At 36.5% G+C, this 25547-nt stretch overlaps 1 protein-coding gene and 1 non-coding gene across 2 annotated transcripts; one reads left to right on the forward strand and one right to left on the reverse strand.

Annotated features, from left to right (window-relative positions):
• Positions 1–9951: 9951 nt before the first annotated feature.
• LOC113743861 (small nucleolar RNA R71) lies at positions 9952–10058 on the forward strand. The gene has a single exon (XR_003461223.2). It is a non-coding gene; the product is annotated as a small nucleolar RNA R71 (small nucleolar RNA).
• A 9967-nt stretch (positions 10059–20025) lies between these two features.
• LOC113708695 (uncharacterized) lies at positions 20026–23759 on the reverse strand. The gene is made up of 2 exons (XM_072052423.1): positions 20838–23759; positions 20026–20657 (listed from the first exon to the last, which is right to left on the reverse strand). The coding sequence occupies exons 1-2, from the start codon at positions 23722–23724 to the stop codon at positions 20278–20280; spliced, it is 3267 nt and encodes a 1088-aa protein (XP_071908524.1). The 5' UTR covers positions 23725–23759; the 3' UTR covers positions 20026–20277.
• Positions 23760–25547: the final 1788 nt, after the last annotated feature.

Here is a 25547-nt window from a genome sequence, read left to right on the forward strand (position 1 = left end):
GTACAATGAAGTCTCCAATTGTCCTTCACAGAAGTTACTAGCTAAAGAGAACAAGACAAGACTAACTTCTCTTTTCTAAAGCTAACATCTCCTATATATCTTCTACTATGTTCTACTTCTATCTAATAATGTCTTTTTCTCCTTTTTCTTCCAAATTTGCCCCTCCTTGAAATCATCACATCTTGCTTCTTCAAGTGTACAAGAGGTTTGCCAGCTTTCAGCTGAAATTTTGTTTGAAACATGAGTCAAAAAGTAAGTGTGAAATGAACACAAGTTGTTCTGCAAGTTGCAGAGGAGAGAGAAAGATCCGAGGCCTTGATCCGAGGGGTAAAAATAGGATCCGAGCTCGGATCCTTGCCTTCAGCTTTTTCTTTACCGTTCTTCATGCAGGATCCGAGGCCTTCTTTAGGTCGATCCGAGCTCGGATCGTCTGGTCCTCGGATCTACTTCTCCAGAAGTTTAACTGAGGGCTCGGATCATATGGGACGAGAGAAGATTCGAGCTCGGATCCATCTCCCCTGTTTCCATCTTCAAATTCTTCTCTCTTTTGCTCAATCTTCGCTCCTTGTTTCACTTGTCCATTGTCCTCCAACTAGCATCTTGCCTCTTCTTGATAATATGTAAGTGTTTCATGATCTGATAACCTACAAAATATCATATGTTTATGCATTAATCTACTGATTTTGTACGTTTCGATCACTAAACAACACTTGAAACAATTTGCACCAAAAAGAGCTTAAGTACGACTATGATCCTTTAAAAACATGACAAAAGCTCGTGCAAAACTGTACAAAAATATAGACAAAATATTCACTTATCAAACTCCCCCATACTTGAATCATTGCTTGTCTTCAAGCAATGCAAGAAACCACTCAAGCAACAATTCAAGTGCCAAATAGAAAATATGCTTTCTCAAATTCACTTCTCACAACTTGGCTATTAATCACGATGCAATTCTTCAAAATGCCTTCAATACTCATAATACTCAATAAAGGGGAAACAATTATACATAAATTTAACCTCCTTCAAATCATTCTCTCTCCCGAACTTATCTTCACAAATAACCGACCCATATAGTCACATGGTAACACTCTCCCTTATATCCAATTTGTTTTCTCAAAATTTTACTACAGGAGGGTATCATAAATATATGCTAAGTACTAACACTTGAACATTGCAAATGCTTTTTTACGCGAAGGTCGACACTTTTAGGTGAAAACCCCCGGTTACTCCGCACTCACATATCCAAGTCACAACACCTTTCTACCCCCAAGTACCTTTTTACGCGAAAATCAACATTTTTAGATGAAACTTCCCGATTACTCAGTACTTAAGTAGTCGGTGCAACTTTATTTCTCTTTCTTTTCTTTCTTTTTCTTTTTCTTTTTGCTTCTTTATATATATATATATATATATATATATAACCCTCTTTTATCATGGAAATGGAAAACCTTACCCATTAAACTATATCAATCACCTATTTGTAAATCAAAGTGAAGGGAGAAAATTCATTAAAAATAGCAATAGAAGCATAATTGTCCCCACTTTATTAAATATACTTCCTAAAGTGCACTTATCAGAATCACATAATACTTAATCGCAAGTCAAAAAAGAAATAAATTCTTCAAAAGCATATTTGAATTTGTTCAAACATTAGGGAAATTTGACAATCATCGCCATTGCTTGGGCCATAGTGCAAATTTGGAAAAGATTTTGGAAAAATTTTGATAGAGTTTCCTCTATAAATAGATGAAACTCCCTGCCAACAACCCACAATTCAACAAAAATTCAATCATAATCTATGTTTCCAGCATTTCTCAACAAAAATAAAGATTCCATATTTCCAGCATTTCTCAACAAAAATAAAGATTCCTTAAGCACAATCCCTCCCCCACACTTAATAATCACAGTGTCCTCAATATGAAAGGAGGGTAAAGCAACAATACTCCCCTAATCAATGGAAAGAGAGATCCAGCAGTCGATACGAACATCTCGAACATCACGAACATCCCAAAATCTATTTAGACTACAGGAAGGGGGGAGTTCAGAACAAAAGAGGAGTGAGACAGTTTAAAAGACTTAACTAAATAAAATAGTAAACTACAAGTCAACAAAAGAGAATCTAGAACAACAGAAATGTGAAAACTAAATAAAACGAAAATAAAGCAAATTAAGCCGAGGGGCCGCCAAGTTCTGAAGCTTCTTCTCCTCCAACTTCTGCACGAGTTTCTTGGTCAACGTCACCTCTTGGCTCAGGAATAGATGCAGCTTGACCTTCGCCAGGTATAGGAGTCTGAGTTGGTGTTGGAGAACGGTGGATTTGAAAATGGTCCTCTAAAGCACGAAGTCGCCGATCATGCCTCTCCAACTTCTCCGTGATAACTTGTTCTTGTTGGTCAATCCTCTCCATAACTCGTGTCTCCATATAGCATATGGCATTGAGGACCTCTTGCCACCGAGACCTAGAGGGTGGTGGTGGAGGTCGCATTGGAGGTGGTTGAGTCGGCTGTGCTTCGGTCTCTTGAGCTTCCAGTCAGGATTGAGGATGAGGCGGAAGGTGAGTGGACGTAGAAGTTTCCCCAGCAGTGCGTTCTTGAAGTAAAGAAGCGCCGAAGTCGGTAGGAATGGCCAATGACCTCAGCAATGTGATCGTCACTTCATCAATGGACTTGGTGGTCAGTGCCTTGTCCGTACTCACATTGACTTGGAGCTTCTCAAAGAACACGGACAGAAGTCGAGGAAATCCGAAGCAAGAATCCCCGGGTCGCATCCTAGCTGTGGTGCGCATATAACTTATAATGACGCTCGACAATGGAATGCCGGTCAGTTGTGCGCCCACGCCATGTATCATCTTGTCGAGGAAATAGAGGTCACTATTCCGCAGCTCTCTCTTACCACTTTTCTTAGGAACCACATTGTGAGCAAATAGATAAAAAATTAAGTGGTATCGAGCTTCAAAAGAATCGGTATATACTATCTTCTTCCCGGAACGTCCTCGATCTCTATATTGCCCCTTAAGGCGAGCCACAGCTTCCTCGACTAGCCACGGGTCACGCGACTTAAATTCCTTTGTCAATTTCATATCCTCTCCTTCATTTTTGACCCTTATAAACTTGCCGATTGTTTCCCTTTGTATTACGACGCACTTCCCACGGACCCAAGAAACAATATTATTAGCGCTATGTCCAGGCTTATCCTCCACATTTGCATAAAACTCCCTCACCAAATTTGGATAGTAATGGCGAGGCAACTGCAGAATGTTCTCTGATCCAAGTCGAGCAAATGCCGCCGACACCTTGTAGTGAGCATCCACCTCAGGCGCCAAGTGTTTCTCGATGATAATCTCCTTAAGCAATCCAGCGTCATACCACTCTTGATTCTCGAGTGATGTGAATCGAGTGATATCATACTCTGGAGGGGCTTCCTCGTGACTTGTAGACGCCTGTTTGCGTCGTGATCGAGGTGGTTGCTCAGGGGAAGAAGATTCCTCCTCCACTGAAGGTGTTGCTTCAGGGCTTGGTGAAGGAGTAGGCGTTCGGATAATGGCTCTTCGTGTTCGAACCGTTGTGCCTATTTTAATGTCAAAAATTAGTTCACATGTTAAACAAACAACACCTTTGGCACTTCGAGAACATGAATGAAACAAATCTCGGCAGAGTTTACCCTTGAAAAAGGGCTAAACTCCCTGCCAAGAAATATCAAATTCAAGAGAATATTCCACATAGCAATTACTCAAGCACAATCCCTACCATTATAATGCATTTATATTTGCTAAATCTCATCACATGGTAGGAATAAGAATCCAATCACTGCCCCCATCACTGGAGAGTTGAAATCCCAACAATAGCATCCTCAATTTCAACAATTCACCCATTCCAACAATACCCATTCTTAGCAATTCATTCCAAGACTTTCATACCAATTTGTCCTAAAGGTCATATGTTATTCATTCAAATAATTTCTACTCTCTTAAATAAGTCCAAAGTATTCAACGAGAGCGAGAAATTAGAAGCAAAAAGTTTATAGTAACCACAAATGTCTCATTGCCAAACATCAAAATAGGCTTAATGACATTTCTTAGCACAATGTAGCACAAATACAACAAGAATTTTCAACAAATGTGCATTTCCCAAAATATATAAGTAACTATGAAAATTGAAAATTGGAAATTGCAAAATATCAACGAAAGTGAAGAATTGTTACCTCAAATGTGTAGAGCAATGCTAGAAGATGGTAAGGATGCCAAATGTAAAGAGAAACAAGTCTAAACTCGACCCCAAATGGACGAAAGTCAGTTCGGCCCTCTTCCCCTTTTTGTCAATCAAAGGCCCTCAAATTGATGTTTTGAATGTGAAATTGGTGAGGGCTTAAGACCACAAGAGGCTTAGGGATGTTTTAATGGTGAAAGATTGGAAGATTAATGGATGAAATGGGAGATTGGAGGAGACGGGCTAGGGTTTCGATGAAGAAATAGGAGAAAAAGTGAAGAATTGAAGAACCGAGGCTTCGGTTCTGCTTTTATGCCCGAAACGATCCGAGCCCGGATCTTGTAGATCAGGCCTCGGATCGATTGAAGCTCGGATTAGGCTGTACAGAGGTTTATCCGAGCTCTCGGATCTAAAAGATCCGAGCTCAGATCCTCTCGTTTCTGCAACAATTGCAGAAACTGCAATTTTTTCCAATTCTGACAACCTTTTCTGCAATTTCTGAATTACACTTTTAGATGAAAGTTTTCCAACTTTTTTTCTTCACACACAAGTGTAATATGTTCTAAACAACTATTCCACCCCTCAAAATTGAATAAAAAACATCTAGATCACAGATCGAGATTTCAAGTTGTTGGGTCATATTTGCACTTTAACATGAAAAATGCTCTTATTAACCCTTAGACACGCTTCAAATGAGCACATAAACATATATATACTGATTAACACCAACTCTCACTTGCAAATCATTAAAATACTGCTTTTAGGCTAATAGTAAGCACGATCAAATGCTAAAAAACAGTAAACACACTTAAAACTCCCTTTTCAACTCTCGTTCTCCCCATGCACCTCCAAGATAAGCGTTCAAACCCCGGTAGCCCCCTACAAGCATATGAAATACATATAATTAGAAAACCTCATCAAACCAAAATGCAAGAAACACATGAACTATAACACAACTATAATATTAATATTGGGTTGCCTCCCAACAAACTCTTTTGTTTATAGTCGTTAGCTCGACTCAAAAGGGTAGGATCTTTAAGTTGAAGAAGAGTCACCCAAAGGACATATGAATCCCTTAGGAACGATTTCACCTGCCAAGTAAGGTTTTAATCATTGACCATTGACCTTGAATCGTTCATTTCTCGCATTAACTACTTCAACGGCTCCATAAGGAAACACTTGAGTGATTTCAAAAGGTCCCGACCATCTTGACTTGAGTTTCCCGGGAAACAACCGAAGGCGTGAGTTGTATAATAATACTTTTTGTCCCACCTCAAATTGTATGGGAACGAGATGCTTATCATGCCAATATTTCACTTTCTCCTTATAAATTCTTGCATTCTCGTAAGCATGTAGCCGGTGTTCTTCAAGTTCGCTCAGTTGAAGTAGTCTCCTTCCACCTGCAAGACATAAATCTATGTTAATTGCTTTAATTGCCCAATATGCTTTGTGTTCCACCTCTACAGGCAAATGACAAACTTTTCCAAAGACTAATCGATACGGCGACATCCCCAAAGGTGTCTTAAATGCCGTTCGATATGCCCATAATGCATCATCAAGACGTCTCGCCCAATCCTTCCTTGATTTATTCACTGTTTTCTCTAATATGAGCTTGATCTCTCGATTGGCTAACTCAGCTTGTCCATTTGCTTGCGGGTGGTATGGTAGTGATGTCTTGTGCCTACAACCATACTTAAGCAATAGAGAGTCAATTTGCTTATTACAAAAATGCTTCCCTTCATCGCTTACTATGGCCTTAGGAATACCAAACCTATTAAAAATATTCTTTTTAAGGAACCGAAGTACAACCTTAGAGTCATTGGTAGGTGAAGTGATAGCTTCTACCCATTTAGAAACATAATCCACTGCCACTAAAATGTACTTATTATTAAAAGAACTAGGAAATGGTCCCATAAAATCCATCCCCCATACTTCAAATAATTCAACTTCTAAGAAAGTAGTAAGGGGCATTTCATTTTTTCTTGAGATATTCCCGGTTCTTTGGCATTCATCACAACTTTTAATATATTCCCTAGCATCTTGGTACATAGTTGGCCAATAAAACCCCAATTGCCATACTTTTGCCACGGTCTTTTAAGTGCTAAAATGACCACCCGTTTCTAGGTTATGACAATGATATAAAACATTATGTACCTCATCTTCGGGAATATATCTACGCACCATACCATCAGCACAATGTCTATAAAGCAATGGTTCCTCCCAAAAATAACTTTTCACATGATGTAAGAATTTCTTCTTTTGATGATAATTAAAATCCTTTGGTATTACTCCACTTACCAAATAATTGGCAAAATCCGCATACCATGGAGAATTGACAATAGTTAGGACAAATTCATCTGAAAAATTCTCTTGAATGGGAACTTGATCATTGATCGGGATATATTCCAATCGTGATAGATGATCCGCTACAAGGTTCTCCGATCCCTTTTTGTCCTTTATCTCCATATCAAATTCCTGCAACAAAAGAATCCACTGAATTAGACGTGGTTTCGCGTCTTTCTTATGTAGCAAATATTTGAGAGCCGAATGGTCCGTATAAATGATAACTTTAAATCCTACTAAATAGGATCTAAATTTATCTAAAGCAAATATCACCGCCAATAGCTCCTTTTCAGTGGTTGCATAATTGAGTTGTGCCTCATTGAGTAATTTCCTTGCGTAGTAAATGACGTGCAACCTTCCTTCTTTCCTTTGCCCTAAAACTGCTCCAACCGTATAGTCACTTGCGTCACACATCAATTCAAATGGTAGTGACCAATCTGGTGAAGTTATAATGGGTGCTGAAATCAATTCCTTCTTCAACCTTTCAAAAGCAGCAACACAGTTATCATTAAATTGAAAAGGGGTATCTTTACATAATAATTCACACAATGGCTTTGCTATTTTAAAAAAATCCTTAATAAAGCGTCTATAAAAGCCTGCGTGTCCTAGAAAGCTTCTTATCCCCTTGACATTGTTTGGAGGAGGCATTCGTTCGATGACTTCAATTTTTGCCTTATCCACCTCAATTCCCTTAGAGGAAATCTTGTGCCCTAAAACGATTCCTTCTTGCACCATAAAATGGCATTTCTCCCAATTCAGCACAAGATTTGTCTCCTCGCATCTCTGCAAAATCAATTCTAAATTATGAAGACAATGGTCAAAAGATGAGCCATAAACCGAAAAATCATCCATAAATATCTCCATAATTTTCTCTATATAATTAGAAAATATGGCCATCATGCAACGTTGAAAGGTAGCAGGGGCGTTGCATAGGCCAAATGGCATCCTTCTAAAGGCAAAGGTGCCATAAGGACAAGTAAAAGTGGTCTTCTTTTGATCCTCCGGGGCTATAGCTATTTGGTTATATCCTGAAAAACCATCAAGAAAACAATAAAATTCATAACCAGCTATTCGCTCCAATAATTGATCAAGAAAGGGTAAAGGAAAGTGGTATTTTCTTGTAACCGCATTTAATTTGCGATAATCAATACACACTCTCCACCCAATCACAAATCGAGATGGAATCATCTCATCACTTTTGCTCATAATTATAGTGATTCCACCCTTTTTTGATACAACATGAATGGGACTAATCCAAACACTATCAGAGATAGGAAAGATTATACCTGCGTCAAGCCATTTAAGAATTTCATTTCTTACCACCTCCTTCATATTTGGATTGAGTTTTCTTTGTGTTTCCACCACCGGTTTGTAATTGTCCTTCAATAGAATGCGGTGCATACATATAGAAGGACTTATACCCTTAATATCCGAAATTGTCCATCCAATTGCTTTTTTATGCCTTCTTAGAACTCTTAGCAACTTTGCACATTGCTCTTCATCTAGGTAAGCATTAACAATGACCGGTAAAGTATTGTTTTCTCCAAGAAACTCGTACCTTAGATGAGTTGGAAGTGGTTTGAGCTCTAATTTTGGAGGTTCAATCTCCGAAGGTGGTGGTAGCCCTTTTCCTTGGCCAAGACTTTCATAGGCATTACCTCTATTATAGGGTGCTTGAAAATCCAAATACTTGGCCACTTCTTCAAGTACTTCACAATTTCCCTCTTGCATGCCTAAACTCAATAAACAAAGCTCAAGAGGGTCGAAGTCAAAATTGACTCGGCTCAACTCTTGGGTTAGTTTATCAATTGTGCCAATAGAACAAGCATGATCGATAAAAGAAGGGTATTTTTCCATTTCATTCAAATTGAACTCTACCTCTTCTTCACCTACTTGAAATTTAAGTTTGCCATTTTTGACATCAATAATAGTACCTGCAGTTGCTAGAAATGGTCTACCAAGTATAATAGGCATAGATATATCTTCTTCCATATCTAATACTACAAAATCCACGGGAATGATAAATTTTTGAACCTTGATCAATACATTCTCCAATACTCCCAATGGATGTCTAATAGACCTATCTGCTAGTTGCAAGGTAAGATTAGTGCGTTTAAGCTCATGCAAACCTAATTGTCTTGCCACCGTTAAAGGAATTAATGATACACTAGCACCAAGGTCACATAACGCTTTAGAAAAGTCGATGTTACCAATAGTGCAAGGTATAGAGAAACTCCCCGGATCCTTCAATTTCGGTGGTAGTTTGTTCTGTATGATGGCACTGCACTCCTCTGTTAATGCTATTGTTTCGCAATCCTCCAATTTCCTCTTTCGCATCATGATCTCTTTGAGAAACTTGGCATATGAAGAAATCTGCAAAATAGCATCGGCAAAAGGGATATTAATGTGCAATTGTTTGAAAATTCTAACAAATTTTTCAAATTCTTTATCAATCTTATTTGGCTTGAATCTTTGAGGAAATGGAACCGCCGGAGGTATTGGGATGGTAGTGGAAGATGATGGTTGATCTTCTCTTGGTTTCTCCCGACTATCTTCCTCCAAACTTGCCTCTTGGTTCCTCCCTTTTTTGTTTTGTTTTTCACTCCCATTTTTCTCACTTTCAACCACTGGAGGATCTTCCAACTGTTTACCACTACGAAGAGTAATGGCCTTGACATGCTCCTTAGGATTCACCTCCGTCTTACTAGGCAAATCTCCTTGATTTCTATTATTGAGAGAACCAGCAATTTGGCCAATTTGGACCTCAACATTCCGATACATTGTAGTAAGTTGGTCCAATCTTCCTTCTACTCGCTCAAACCTATCCGAAGTAACTTTGGCAAGCTTTTCCACCGCTATCTCCCAATCTGGTTTAGTTTCCGCTTGTGGTTGCCTAGGTTGGAATCCCGGCGGATTGGTTGGCCTATGTTGATTGCTTTGATCTTTCCATCCAAAGTTTGGATGATTTCTCCACCCCGGATTGTAAGTGTTTGAGTAGGGGTTATTTTGAGCATTTTGATTATAGTTGTTAACAAATTGTACCTGCTCAAAATCAACACAATCATTAGTATCATGTTCACCTCCACATACGGAACAACACGCCACATGTGCATTAGATGAACTTGAACCAACTCCGGCTTGCCTATTAAGTAACTTCACCACATTGTTCATTTGGGCACTCAACATGTTAAGAGTGTCCATTTCAATCATACCTGCGTGGCGTCTCGGATTATCTCTCTCATTGGCCCATTGGTAGTTGTTTGAGGCCATTTCTTCTATTAAACTTTGAGTTTCTTGGGGTGATTTACCCATTAAAGGTCCACCTACGGCTGCATTGATGGTAGTTTTAGTAGAGAAAGATAAACTATTGTAGAAAGTTTGTACGATTAGCCAATCGGGAAGTCCATGATGTGGACATCTCCGAAGCAACTCTCTAAACCGTTCCCAAGCTTCATACAATGATTCACCATCCAATTGGCTAAAACTAGTGATATCCATTCTAAACTTAGCCGTTTTACCCGGTGGAAAATATTTATTCAAAAATGCCCTAGATAAATCATCCCAAATGGTGAAAGTGTTAGGCGCATGAGAGTGTAGCCAAATTTTAGCTTTATCTCTCAATGAAAATGGAAACAACCTTAGCCTTATAGCATCATCACTAACTCCATTCATTTTAATTGTATCACATATTTCCAAGAATGTGGCTAAGTGTGCATTAGGATCCTCTACGGCATTACCTCCAAATTGAGATTGTTGAACCATTTGGATAAGTGATGGTTTAATCTCAAAGTTGTTAGCGTTTACCGTCGGCCGCGCTATACTTGTTTGGGATCCTTGAGTTCCCGGTAGAGCGAAATCCCTTAGAGCTCGCCTATTTGCTTCATTTTCTGCCATCTCTTCTTCAAACGGAAGTTCTATTGCAATTCCTTCTATTGGTTGCCTAATCTCTTTTTCTTTTTGTTGTGGTGTACGCCTTCTTTGTCTACGTAGTGTCCTTTCAATTTCAGGATCAAAAGGTACTACTACTTGTAAAGCTCGGTGCATACACTACAAAAATTGAAGAATAGAGACAATGTAATAATTATATCACAAAAATAAATAAAAATCCAATTCAAAATATTAACAAGAATTTTCGCTACACTAAACTAGTACCAATTAATCGAATATAAAGGTCTAAATTAATAGAACTTGTTAGGCCCTAATATTGCCACTCCCCGGCAACGGCGCCAAAAATTTGACGGATTTTTGATATAAGTGCAAGTTTAATTCCGATTAATACCCGTTGACTGCAAGTATACAGGTCAAATTAGTAGTTTAGGGCATGTATCGGGTCGATCCCACGAGGAGCAACTTAAACAAGTACTAGGTCCTTTACTTACTCTATTATTTAGACTAACTAATAATTAATGCAAGAGAATCTATAACTACTACTTCCTACAAGTCTTAACTAAACAATTGCAAGATAACAAATGGAGAAAATTCACTAAACACTTGAGTTTAGGGATGTAGATTCCACTTATGGCATAAACAACACAAATGAATAGATTTACCTCTTGTTACAACCCTTGTTTAACTAGAGATTCATTTCCACTATTACCAAATCTCATTCTCATGATGAAATGGCCTAGAATAGTCTAGTTTTCCTTATTCTCATGGTGAATAACTAGTTCTACTCTTGTTTCCTTTATGAAATGCAAGGTTAATCCACTTAAGTGTACCTCTACTTTCACGAGTCTACTACTTAAGCCCTACTCATGATGTTCCATCATTATTACCAATTTTCATTGAATAATAACAACTAAGAGCTTGTTATTGGTGATCAAGCAACAACAAGGGCTAAGCATGCACAAGTAGACAAGTTAATACAAGATGTAACAAGTGTAAATCATATCCACTTCATATCAAGTAGCCATAAGTTTCATCTACTCCCTAGATCTAGAAATTTAGCCACTCATGTAAGATATAACAAGAAAACACATAGTTTCATTGCATGAACACATCATGAATCACAAGTAAAAGATAGATTAGAAAAAGTTTAGCCAAGGTTAATGAAGAAGCTTCAAATGATCTTCAATTTCTTCAACAAAATGGGTACAATGAAGTCTCCAATTGTTCTCCACAAAAGTTACTAGCTAGAGAGAACAAGACAAGACTAACTTCTCTTTTCTAAAGCTAACATCTCCTATATATCTTCTACTATGTTCTACTTCTATCTAATAATGTCTTTTTCTCCTTTTTCTTCCAAATTTGCCCCTCCTTGAAATCATCACATCTTGCTTCTTCAAGTGTACAAGAGGTTTGCCAGCTTCCAGCTGAAATTTTGTTTGAAACATGAGTCAAAAAGTAAGTGTGAAATGAACACAAGTTATTCTGCAAGTTGCAGAGGAGAGAGAAAGATCCGAGGCCTTGATCCGAGGGGTAAAAATAGGATCCGAGCTCGGATCCTTGCCTTCAGCTTTTTCTTTACCGTTCTTCATGCAGGATCCGAGGCCTTCTTCAGGTCAATCCGAGCTCGGATCGTCTGGCTCTCGGATCTACTTCTCCCGAAGTTTAACCGAGGGCTCGGATCATATGGGACGAGAGAAGATCCGAGCTCGGATCCATCTCCCCTGTTTCCATCTTCAAATTCTTCTCTCTTTTGCTCAATTTTCGCTCCTTGTTTCACTTGTCCATTGTCTTCAAACTAGCATCTTGCCTCTTCTTATAATATGTAAGTGTTTCATGATCTGATAACCTACAAAATATCATATGTTTATGCATTAATCTACTCATTTTGCACGTTTCGATCACTAAACAACACTTGAAGCAATTTGTACCAAAAAGAGTTTAAGTACGACTATGATCCTTTAAAAGCATGACAAAAGCTCGTGTAAAACTGTACAAAAATATAGACAAAATATTCACTTATCAACACTGCCCTTAATATTCCTCCTAGTCTTACTCCTTGCCCTGTAAGCCACACTTCTACTAATCTCACACTTATATTGTTCATCCACAGTCTGCCTAATTTGTTTTGCTGGCATGTCCATATTTGACTTTATTTGGCCTTCATATCTATTTGCCAGCCAAGATGTAGACATGTGCTTGTTTTTCCATGCATGACTGCACTGGCTATGCACATCATTTAATGTCTTCAAATCAAAATCCGAGTTGTTTAAGGTCGGAACTTTAGAAGCATACACATACCACTGACAAGATGTCACACATTTTGCCCTCAATCTAGATTTGTCATTCGTATACATAAATACAAGTCTTCCGGTAAGAATCGAGTAATTCCTAATAGCTTCTCTAAACAAACCCTTACTTCCAAATTTCATACCAATTTCAAATTCGGGATTTTTCATAAATTTCTCCATATCAAACTTAGTACACTTTACCTCTGCCCCTTTGATTTCCTCGTCAAACGACCCATGATTGCTGTTGAGTTCCATCTCCACTCTATCATTCAAAAGTGGATTTTGATTGCTGGCATTGGCTGCTTGTGTTTGCTGTGTAGTTTGCCAACCACAGTCTTCACTCCCCTGTGTAGTTTCAGGGACACTGGCATCACCTTGCCGTCTGCTGCTCAACCTAGAACTCCTCCTCAAATGTGAACTTTTTGTTGCTTGAGTTCTTGCCTAGGTTGGTTTCTCACCTGGCTGCCTTTCACTCTCTCTTTCGCCAACATCATTTTCACTCTCTGGCTGCCTTTCACTTGACTTAGCATGGTTCACCACATTGTGTTGGAGGCTGCTGCCTAGTTTGTATTTCATACATTTCATCATCTCTACAATAATCTGTGTAATGCTGAAATTCCCTCTCATCACATGTTCCATCACCATCACACTCGTCTCCTTCTCCCTCATTTTCAATTTTCTCTGAGTCAACCTGTTCACCTTCTCCAGAAGTTGAGTGAAAACCTGCTGCAATTATAGATGTATCACCTTGCCTAGTAGCTCCATGCACTGCTTCTTTTTGTATAATGCTATCCTTCCACTCTAAAGCAGCAAATGATCGCGAAATATAACCCCTTTTCCTAATAGATTGTGAGGTTTTGACAAATTTACTACTACCTGCATGGATTGTTTGACCTTGCTCCCCATCATCAATTTCCTGTATTACCATTGTAGACTTGTGCACATTTGGTGGCTTCACGATGGTCTTTGTTTGAATTTTTAATGCCTCATCTTGTGGAACATGGTTGCATATCACTTCCATCAACTTGAACTGCTCCACCCAACTACAAAACCTCTGATATGCTCGTCAGTTTGGAGTTCTTTCAATCCATGGTTGATATCACTTCTTGGATCAAGATAATAGTAGAATATGACTTCGTTGTTGTAGCCACACTTTTTCACCATGGCGTTAATCTAATGCATTGACATCCTATCGCCATCACAAAGATCAAAATAGCCTATCTCCCCACCAACATAGCTCTTATATTTATCCCCTTGAATTCTACCACCATGCTGCATCTTAATTGAAAATAATGAGCATCCATGCTCTGCATTAACAAACCAAATAGTGGTAGGTATTGTTAATTGATATATATACAATTTGTTAATAAAAACTACATGCTGAAATTAATTTTTAATTCTTCAATGCAGGTTCATTTTTTCACCACACAAAACCTTAATATTATACCTTAGTTAGTCAACGAATACAACAAAATTCACATTTTTTTCTGCCTAATAATTTAGCTTAACAACATGTGAATGTAGGACCCCTTGTAAACTACTATAACGACAAAAGGGAGGACCATTCTCTCATGTCCCTTTCATGCCCCTTTGTTATATAAAATAACCCTTTAAAACCTAAAATCACAGACCCCACACACATAACTTTTTTGACATTTTTGCATTTTGTGTTAATATTCCCATAATTTACACTATCTTTTACCAACAATCTTCTGCACCAAAACAAATTTTATAAGAACTTACCATACATCGTGTGCGGATCAACATGCTCATCCCTCGGTCGCTTCACCCAGTCCATTGAAATCACTAGCTTCACAATTTCCTTGGCTGCTCATGTTTTTCAGATGATTAGGCTATAAATCTAGTTATTTACTATTTTGATTTGATTTACAGGTGGTCACGATCACCCTTCGCCAGAGAAGATAAAGTGAAGCAAACGATCGGTTGGTCAACTTTGGGAATGAAGCCAAATATGGGTTCCCTTGTTCCAATAACCTTTTGGACATTTTTGCCCATATCAGAATATTTGTTCAACTCAAGGGCCCTTGTAACGGGATGGGACACCGCTAAAAGTCGATAAAATGACTCTGCTGGCGTGTTTATGTGAGTTTAGTGACTTTTTGGGCCACAAAAAAGTTTGATGACCAAAGGGTGCCATTTTCAATAGTTTAGTAACATTTTGGGCCATTCACTCTTTTCCAATTATGAAAAAGAATTTTATATATATATATATATATATATTCTTAATATTTATATATTCTCTTAAGACTTTTTTTGTCAAAATATATTCTCTTGAGAATTGATATAGATAAAATACAAATTACATAAATAATTTGTAGCAATAGTAAAACATAATTAATTTGCACTGACACAACTTACCTCGCCTAATCTACAAATTCAAGATCTATATGTTCTAAGGTTCATTGGATCGAAGAGCAATGCCTCGAATTGATTTGTTAAATAATAAGAATTTATTTGTATTTTTTATGAATTTATTTTTATGAATTTTTAAAAATATTTAAGGAATTAAAAATATATTTTTTATACTTATAAATATTTCAAAGCTAAATTCCATTGTAGCAATCACAAAGAAAGCATCTTTTTTATCTATTATTACACAAAACTAAGATCATTTCATTTATTAAAACAAACTCATCTTTTTTTATTTCTTGGCCTATAATTACATTTTAAAATACTTTTTAATAGTCATTTTACACTATTAAATTAAAAAAACCATTACATTTACTGCCAATTGAATTAAAAAAATCAAACATAAATAGCAAAACGGCATACCAAAGGACATAGCCATATATATACTTCCATCAAGTGTATATATATTATTGCTTATCATACACATGTTACATTGCATCAAGCGAATAAAAGAAGAAGACTTAAGTTGCACTAAGCAAAAAGGTACAAGTGCACGAAGCACAAGAGGGAAAACAGAAGAAGTACAAAACTCTTAAGCATAAGAGGGAAAACGAGAACGCGCAAAATTTGGTGAATAGTAAAATGCGCAACTACTTATATGTAGTAGGAAAAAAGGGATTAGGAGAAAAAAAGATGGTATATTACAAGAAAATTCATGTGAGTTGTAGGGTTTAAATTGGAAGTCCAAATAAAGAAATGTTTCTCCTTAAATAAATTATTAAAAAAGGGTTATAATCATAATGAGGAGGGTTCAATTGTTTTCTTCTTCTTCTTTTATTGCTGTTTTTAATCTTTAATTTCTATAAAATTTCAATTCATTAAAATATAGAGGAATTCTTATCATAAAAACACGCATGGATTTATTACTACTGCACTATGGTTTTCATAGGAAAAGAACGCATCTTAACTGGAACTTGCAGTTTTTTTTCTTGTTTAGTTTTTTACAAATTTCTAAATCAGATGATCCACACGCAATAGCAATTCCTTTATGTTTGGTCTATGTATATGGATGTAAGTGTTAATATTTGGCATAAATTAAACATGAAATTTTTTTATTTGACTAGATATAGATTGCATAAAAATTAACTAGAGAAGCATGGATTATTCTAAACGTAAAAAATTTGACTACTTTTTTTTTCATTTTTTTAGTGAAGATATCCTATCACTTACATTACGATTTTGGTGATACTGATATCATGTGTAGTTTTATTTGTCCAAACCTCTTTTCATTCTTTTGTTTATCTATAATGCATGTACTTTGAAACACTAGGAACTCGAGCAAAAACTTTCTAGATGATCATTGTTACATAGTAGTATTAATTAGTTATGCATCAAACATAGGAGAATGTTACTTTTCATATAATCTTTGAGGTTTTTATAGACAGCTTCCTTCTTACATGAATTTTAGCTGAAACTTAAAAGTTTGATCCATCTAAAATTAAAATCACCACAAGATGGTAGATAGTATAATAATACCCAGCACTGAACAGAAGAAAAACCTCCCGGGCCACTACCCTCTTTTAGTTTGGACTTCCTCAGAACTCTTTCAATTTTTTCTCATTCCCGTTCTTTTTGTTTTCCACATTACAATCAGAAGTTTACTATTTTCATACTACTTACAATCTTTCCATTTATGATAGTCCTAAACTTAATTTTAAATTACAAATATCAGAACCGTATTAAAACATAGGAGTTGCAATAGATAAAAGCCATTAACTAAACGCAATCTAGAACAGCAAGCCAGGTAAAAGTATAAGTGCTTGTGCTGTTTTTAAGATACTCCTTTCTTATTCCTCTGATATCCTATTTACTAATCAAGTGCTATGTGTAAAATTATGCAACCAAGACCGAGCGATTTAGACAAACACTAGCGAGTGAACACTGCAAAATGATCCGTTAGGTGAAAAATTTTCTTTATACTTGATTATTCGATTCCTTTTGTACACCAAAAAAAAAAAAAAAAAAAAATCCCCCATAATTTTGCATATTGGCACATGATTTTCTTAACGTTTCAAAATATCCACATAACCTTCTATAGCTTTATGTAAAGTTAAAAACGGAGAGAAAGTACCTTATGTTATAGAAATTGATCCTCACTCACTCTAAAAACTTATATGGTGAAATTATAATATCCATTTAACCTCCTTATAGTTTTTTTTTTAAATAAAAATTCACTTAATTCTCCTATAGTTTTCCATATACATATATGATTACCCCCATGATTTTATACAAAGTGTTAGACTCTCATTTGGATTGGCACTTAAGTAAGAGTAATAATAATATTTCAACTAACAACCTTGTCCAGGTTGCTTTTTCTATCAAATATCCACTTTACATAAAGTTACAAGGGATTATGTGAATATTTTAAGCGTTAGGGAGGTCATGTGTTAATGTGTTAAACCATAGGGAAGTTACACACAAAAAATGGCGTGAATTAGTGGTTTCATAATTGTTTAATATACATCTATTAGAATGTGTGATACAACAATATCACGTACAAAAAATGCTCATCTTTGAATTTAAGGTCGATTTTGTTTGGTAGCAATGATTCTCGAGAATTTCCAAATATGATCATAATCAAGCTGGAGCACAGCGGTTTTAAGGTTCTTACATTTTTGCTATTCTCAACACATTTACAAAAGTAATTTCTCATTTGGATTTACGGTTATTTGAAATATCTTTTCTACTTTTTACCTGTATATATATATACATTTATTTTTTATAACTTAACGTACGTGAGATAGAAAAATGAAAAGTTGGTTAGAAAACGTACATTGTGATTAATAAGAACTTTTTCCCAATAATTGGCTTTCCAAATTGCCAAATGCTAATCACAGGAATATAGGTCTCGCAATTTTAAATATGTAATATGCTGCTCCAAGTTGCCAGTAAAGATGGGATATGTATCCCTCCAAAAAAAAAAAGAAAAGAAGATGGATCTGTATGTAATGTATTTGTTCAGGTCAACTTGGCAGCAGTACCCCTAATAATGTACTATTACTATTTCTTTTTGGGATCCTTTTGCCTTCTTATTGGCGAATAATATTGTTTTGGAATTTGTTTTTTTTCCTAAGTAGCAAATTTTAGTTGTTTTAGTCAACTTAGTTGGACTTACTACCAAAACAAAAGAAAAAAGGAAAAGAAAATCAACTTCCTTTAGGGTCCGTTTGTTTCGGGTGAAAATGTTTTCCAGGAAAATATTTTCCTAATTTCCCGTGTTTGGTTGCACAAAAGTTACTGAAAACATTTTCCTATGTAAAATATTTTCACTCATCTTATGGAAAACAACTTCCCTTCCCAACTTCCTGAAGTTGTTTTCCGAAATGCATGCATCTTGCCTGTAGTATGTTCCAAACTTACTGAAATCATCTTGCAGTATGTTCTTCTTTTTTTTTTAGTGTAAACAGGAAGACTCGAACCCAAGACCTCTTCGTTACACTCCCTCCCCCGTACCCACCCAACCCTCCCCCTAGTATATTCAAAATAAAAAAAAAACCTCATCCTGCTCATCCTATGCTAGTAATTAATTATGTATAATAGGGATATTCTTTTCTAGAGAAACTTTCAGCAGTGAGAGTGCAAGATATATGTCACAATAAGTATTGCATGTAATTGATATTTGACACTAAATGGCCAGCAATTTATTTATTTTCTTAAGGAGATATTTTTTATTCATATATACCTTTCTCCAAGATTTTTTAAAGTTAAACAATGAGATAAATTTTCTTATTTTGCATGGGAAGAAGTATGTAGTTATAATGTGTAGAAAGTAAAGATAGAGATAAAAGTGAAAATATTTCAAAAGTTAAACAAACACCAGAAAAATGAAGTAAGAAAATATTTTCAATAAGCTAACCAAACACCTGAAAATGATGAAAGGAAAATGATTTCCATGGAAAATTACTTCCACGGAAAATATTTTCCCAAGGAAAACATTTTACTTCCAACCAAACAGACCCTTAATGCTAGATGGTGTGAGTCATCCTGGAATCTGCAAATTTCACTTCATTTATAGGTTTTTTCTTTGTAAATTTTTTTCCAACAGAAGAGGGATGGGACTAAAGGAGCGGGGAGGGGACGGGGGAATTTAATTTATAGATTGGTTAAAAATAAAGAAATTATTGTGAATTTAAAAATGAAGTAAACTGACATCTTTATAATTGCATCAAGCTGGAATTGTTTATAAAGATAAAGAAGATGCCAATGCCCGCCCAAGTTCGAAGATGCAGGTTTGAAAAGGTCAAGGTAGAAGAGCATGTTTCAATTACTGTTTTTTGTGAAAGAATTTTCTTGCACATTTTACTTCACATATATCACATTGTTACAATTTATTCTTCTAAAAAACTTCAAAAACTTTTACATTTTAGTTATATGGCAGAAATTTTAGAATGCCTTTAGAATGTCAATCATTTTGTCCTAGTGCTTGTTGCCGCCGTTTGATTTTATTTGGTCATGATATGTTGCTTTTGAAGTTGTATATACCAAATCGGGGCTGGTAGAGACTTTTGGTTGGTTTAAGTAAAATTTATCCACTGATGTTATTCAGACAAGAGCTAGTATTTCTTATATAAAATTTGATGTAATTATCATATTTGGAGATTTAGGAGGAGAAAGTTAACTAAAAAAATACCATATTGAAAATTTTACAACCTTTTAGAAATTCTATTTTTTTACTATACAATTAGTGTCAACGTGGTCAAAGAAGACCTGAGCTCAGGCCATCTTGGCTGGTTCTCTATTTTAGATTAAGATAATGCATAACGATGGATTAGTTGTTAGTTGCTATTTATCCTTTTTTTTTTTTTTGGAGGGGCAATTGTGGAGATAGATTGAATATTATGAAAATTCAGGGGGCAAGAGCGAGACAATAATAAAAAAATATAGACCTTTTTAAAGTTAATCTATAATTTTTCATAAGTCAGGGGGTACAATTGCAATCCTTGAAGTCAACATATCCCCGCCCGGCTCAAACTAGAACTTCACCCCTGCACGCTTTGACACTAATATTGCTATTTTTTCTTACAAGAGATCATAGCAAAATTTTCCCCAAATTTAGAGTTGCAGACAACAAAATTTGACAATTTTGGATAGAGGAAGGAAAGATACTTACACAGAGAAGTTCAAACATTTGTCATTTGCAGGTCCAGAAGTTGTCCAATTGTAACTATTGGGAATACGTTGAATTGAGATGGTATTTCCTTTAACAGTTGGACACACACTTGCTTCATTGTTGGCCTCAGCAGAGGATTGGGTTCTATGCATGATAATGCCAGCTTTGCCACCAAGGTCACTTGTTTTGACTCTTGCTTACTTGGAGATGAAAGTCGAGGATCCACAATGTCTTTCAACAGTATATCATATGCTGTTGAAGTGGATGATGATGCCGACAATGTGGACAATATGAAATCACCTGGATGCTTACCCATAATCACTTCTAAAACCAATACTCCAAAACTATAAACATCACATTTTTCATTTACTTCCATGGTAAAAGCAAGTTCTGCAATTCACAAAAAAATAATCACTTTAGACTATGGTGCAGATGAATCCCTTTAGAGTATTGAATCATAATCCAAAAGCATAAATTGCTTTGCTCATGCTAGCATTATGTAATTATGGATTAGTTGAAAAAGAGAAGGTAAAGCGAAAATTGGATTTGTTTGAGCAAAGAAGAGCATACCTGGAGCAGCATATCCATAAGTTCCAGCAAATGAAGTCCAATGAGATGAATCAGACCTCAAGATTCTTGCAGTACCAAAATCAGAAATATGGGCTTGATACTCAGAGTCTAACAAAATATTTTTGCTAGATATATCTCGATGAATTATGGAAGGCGAACAATTCTGGTGCATGTAAGATAATGCATTTGCCACATCCTTAACAATACTTACCCTCTTGATCCATTCGCACTTGGCTGCTGTTTCATCATTGCTGAACAAGTGCATCAAGCTTCCCCCTTCCAAGAATTCATAAACCAAGAAAGTGTGTTGTACATTTGAACAGAATCCATACAGCTTCACAATGTTGCGATGCCTTATATTTGTCAGTGCACGGATCTCATTGGCGAAATCTTTTGGTCTCCTCAAGGCACCACCATCCGTTTCATGAAGTTTCTTGACAGCAACCACTTGACCATTTGGCAACTCTGCTCTAAATACACTTCCAAATGCTCCCACTCCGATGCAATACTTGGGGTCGAAATTCTCTATTGCATCAATGATGCTTTCATAGACCATTTTCCCATCAAAGCTCCAGGCAGAGAACATATTTCTAGTAAATTCCTGAGGCTTATTCTCCAGGCTTCTCGTATGTGGCCTTGCACGAATGAAGATGCCCACAACCACAACCAGAAGAAATATGGTTGCTAGTATTGGAGCAACAATTAGAAAGATCATTCTTTTAGTTGTCCTTCTACTAGTGTTCTTTTGAGTTGATTGAGAGCAAGGTTTCAATCCAGTAACACTGCCACATAAACCTTTATTGTTTCTCAAGGAATCAAATGGGGCTTTTTGAAATGCACTAATGTTGGGGAGAGGACCTTCCAACTGATTGTAGGATATATCAATGGAAATCAAACTGAAGCAATGATCAAAGCTTTTCGGGATGGAACCTGATATCCTATTATGCGAAAGATTCATCGTCTCAATGCTTTTCATCTCGCCTAGCTCTAGTGGCAATTTTGATTCCAGCATGTTTTGGCTGAGATCAAGAGTTGCGAGTGAGGGAAGACTTCCTATTTGAGAAGGAATATTTCCAACGAGTGCATTTTGGCTCAAGTTTAAATCCAGCAGTTGTGTGCAATTGCCTATTTGTTCCGGAATTGAGCCACTAAGATTATTGGCCGACAAACTAAGATTTAAAAGCCTAGACATCTGACCAATTTCTGTTGGTATATTGCCTGAGAGATTGTTGTTGTGCAGCTTAAGCTCAAGCAACAAGGTCAACTTCCCTAAACTGCTAGGGATCTTCCCATGCAAATGATTTGAAGAGAGATGAAGTTTTTGAAGACGAGATATCATTCCAAGCCCAGTTGGTATTCTGCCAGTAAGATAATTTTTCGAGATTCCCAACTCTGTCAAAGCCAGATAGCCACTCCAATTCCAAGACAGCTGACCAAAAAAATTATTCATGGTTAAATAAATATTCTCCGCATATGGATAGACGCCAAGTTCTTCAGAGATATTTCCCGATAGTTGGTTTCCATCGACAGCAATACTTCTTAAACTAGAACAGTTTTTCAAGCTCCTTGGCATGGCACCGAGAAAATTATTTACAGATACTATGAACCTTGTCAGTGAGCTACCAATGCAAATATTTTGGGGTAAACCACCAGTAAGATAGTTTTTGTCCTGCTGTAGCACATTTAAATGTGTAAGATTGTTGAATCCTTCCGGAAGAGCACCACTTAGCTGGTTTTCAAAAATACGAATATAAGCTAGTAACTTCAATGTTCCCAATTCGAGAGGGATTGCCCCATACAAGTTGTTTTGGGAAAGTTGCAAGTCAGTGAGCTTGGTTAAATTTCCTATGGCCGAAGGAATGTGTCCGGAGAGCTTGTTTCCAAAAAGGGATAATCTAGTGATCTTTTCCAAATTACCAATAGAATTGGGAATCTTGCTGGTGAGATTGTTATTTCCAAATTCAAGATCTTCAAGGGATAAGAGGTTCCCAATTTCTTCTGGAATGGGTCCGGAAAGAAAATTATTGAAAAGAAACAACAATATCAGGTTCCCTAAGTTTCCAATAGACTGCGGGATGGACCCCGTGAGCAAGTTCTGCCCAAAAGAGCATTCAATAAGAGATCTGAGTTTCCCAATTTCTTCTGGAATGGGTCCAGAAAGAAAATTTTGGAACAGATACAGCAGAGTCAAGTCACTTAAGTTTCCAAAAGACAGAGGAATCCGACCTGTGAGCGTATTGTCACCTAAAGAGAGTTTCGTCAGAGATTTGAGCTTCCCAATCTCTTCTGGAATCCATCCAGAAAGTTTATTGCTTCCTAGGTGTAGCTCGGCTAGGCCTGTCAGATTGCCAATTGAAGTAGGGATTGATCCATTGAATGAGTTATCGAAAAGGTACAAGAACCTAAGATTGGTTAGTTGGCTGATTTCAATAGGAATGGCACCAGACAATTGATTTGACCAGAAGGCAAGATAGGTTAGTCTGGAAAGGTTCCCAATGTTGGATGGTATGGTCCCATGGAGTGCATTTTGAGAAAGCTCAATTGTAGTTAGATGGGGTAGAGACGAGAAATTGAGATGATCAAGTGTACCTTTGATGCCAGAACCAGTGATGTTAATTACCGATACTCGTCCGGCTTTGTTGCATCGAACTCCATCCCAGGCACTGCAAGGATTTGCAGAAGATGACCAGGATGACAACTTAGATTGGCTATAATTGTCAAGGCTGGCTTTCCATCTTAAAAGAGCTTTCCCTTCACTTCCAGTACTTGATGCCGCATGCATTTGATCAGAAGCAGCATTAATTCCAGAATTGGAGAGCAAGTGAAGGATGACCAAGCATGCAAAAACTAATGTAATTGGACAGATGGAATAATTCAGGGTTGACATATCTGCTGGATATATGTCACAATGAAATTCTTAAGAGTAACTTTCGCTGTAAAGCTGATGGCTATTTTCGCACTTGTATTTATAGAGTAGAAGATCCAGAAAAACAATTCTGATTGGAGATGAGTCTTTAACTCTTAATGAGAAATGACTTGAGTCGTCTCTCGGCATCAACATCAATCCATCTTCTCACCTATCATGCAAAAGTCCTTCCCTACATTTATGTTTCCCACATATGATGTTTACGTAATAAGCTTTATTTCCTAGGACTTTACCTCTACTCCTACGGCAATCCAGTTGAGCCTTAACTCTTAAGATAACGTCAAGTTTGGGGTTGATTTTGTGAACAAAAGTCTATTCTGAATTTATTTTAGTTACCAAAGTCTTCTTTGATCCTCAACTTTATGATATTTTTTGAGCTTGTTCAAATATGGCTGGTATTGTTTCAAAATTTTTTCCCCTTTGGTGCTCATTTCTTTTTCTTCTTCTTGTAGACTATTTTTACTAGTTAACATTCTTTTCCCATGCAAAATTAATTAAAAAATCAAAAAGAAAGTAGCATGTCTTGTTTCTTAATTGAACAAAAAACTGTTCCTAAGCTAAACTTTTGTTGTTAGATAAATGATTGATTTTTGAATAATCATTTTTTTAAATATTTTTTAAGGGAGTAATCATTTATCAGTTTAAGAGTTTTTAATTTATGGAGTTCATCACTTTCATTTTCTTATTCTTAGGATCTCTTAATTTCTTCAGCATCTTCTTACCCGGCCAAAGACATATTAAAGTTCCCACTTCAACATAACTCCTTTCTCAATCAACCATTAAAAGAAGTTGTGTACCTAAGATAGTTCATGATTTTGTAGCATCAAGAAGAAAGACCAATTCTAGAAATTACAAATAAAACTTCAAAAAGTAGCTAGTGCAGGCAATTTCTCCCAGAACAATTGAAATTTATAGTATTTCCCTGTCAACAAAATTAATAATTTCAATTGAGTCCTTTCAAAATTGATTTCCCTTGTCTAAATTTTAATGGAAAGTGTAAACTTGTCTCCAAAATATGCATAAATCAGACTTTCTCCCCAAATCCTAATTTCTGCATTCATCCAGCAAAAATATTCCTTTCTCTCAGAAAGTGTGGATTGATATTGTGCTTACATTTTTTTACGATACATCTCATCAAACAAAGAAGTAGAATCCCTTGTGGTATAAGAAGCTACATTGTTGATCCCGCATAAAAATAAGAGAGTTGAAAGAATTATAATGAGCAGTAAAGCAACCGAAAATTGGAGTGTATAATTTAAGATTAAACTTTTGGATACCTAAATAAACTGCACATTTTTTTTTTGATAGAAAATTAGAAAATTTCCTTAAGGTGAGGATAGGTCCGCCGAAATTGCGGAAGAAAGAAAAGGTGATGGAGAATAACTCCAACTACAAATATCCGAAATAGAACTAGCATTCCTAGCTAATAAATGTGCAGGCACATTAACCTTCCTAGGGACCCAATTAGCCTCCCATGCGACGAAATTCTGTAAGCTAACAAGGATATCATCTAACAGCACCCCGTAGGCTGAGTCATCAGATTCCATAAGCTTAAGCATGTTGATGATTGATAAGAATCCTCATCCTCCACAAACTAATACTAGATAGAAGGTAGAACTCTAGCTGCTGATTACATATAGAACTCTGTCTAGTGTAGGTTCCTATCTCTGGTGTAACTCTCCCACCTTTGTGCTGCCATACGTGTATATATATTGGGTTACAATGAATGAGATAATATATATAAAATTGCTCCAACCAATGCCTCTCTGTTTCAGCTTCTTCAT

Source organism: Coffea arabica, chromosome 1c (assembly GCF_036785885.1).
Source record: "Coffea arabica cultivar ET-39 chromosome 1c, Coffea Arabica ET-39 HiFi, whole genome shotgun sequence".
Classification (NCBI taxonomy): Eukaryota; Viridiplantae; Streptophyta; class Magnoliopsida; order Gentianales; family Rubiaceae; genus Coffea; species Coffea arabica.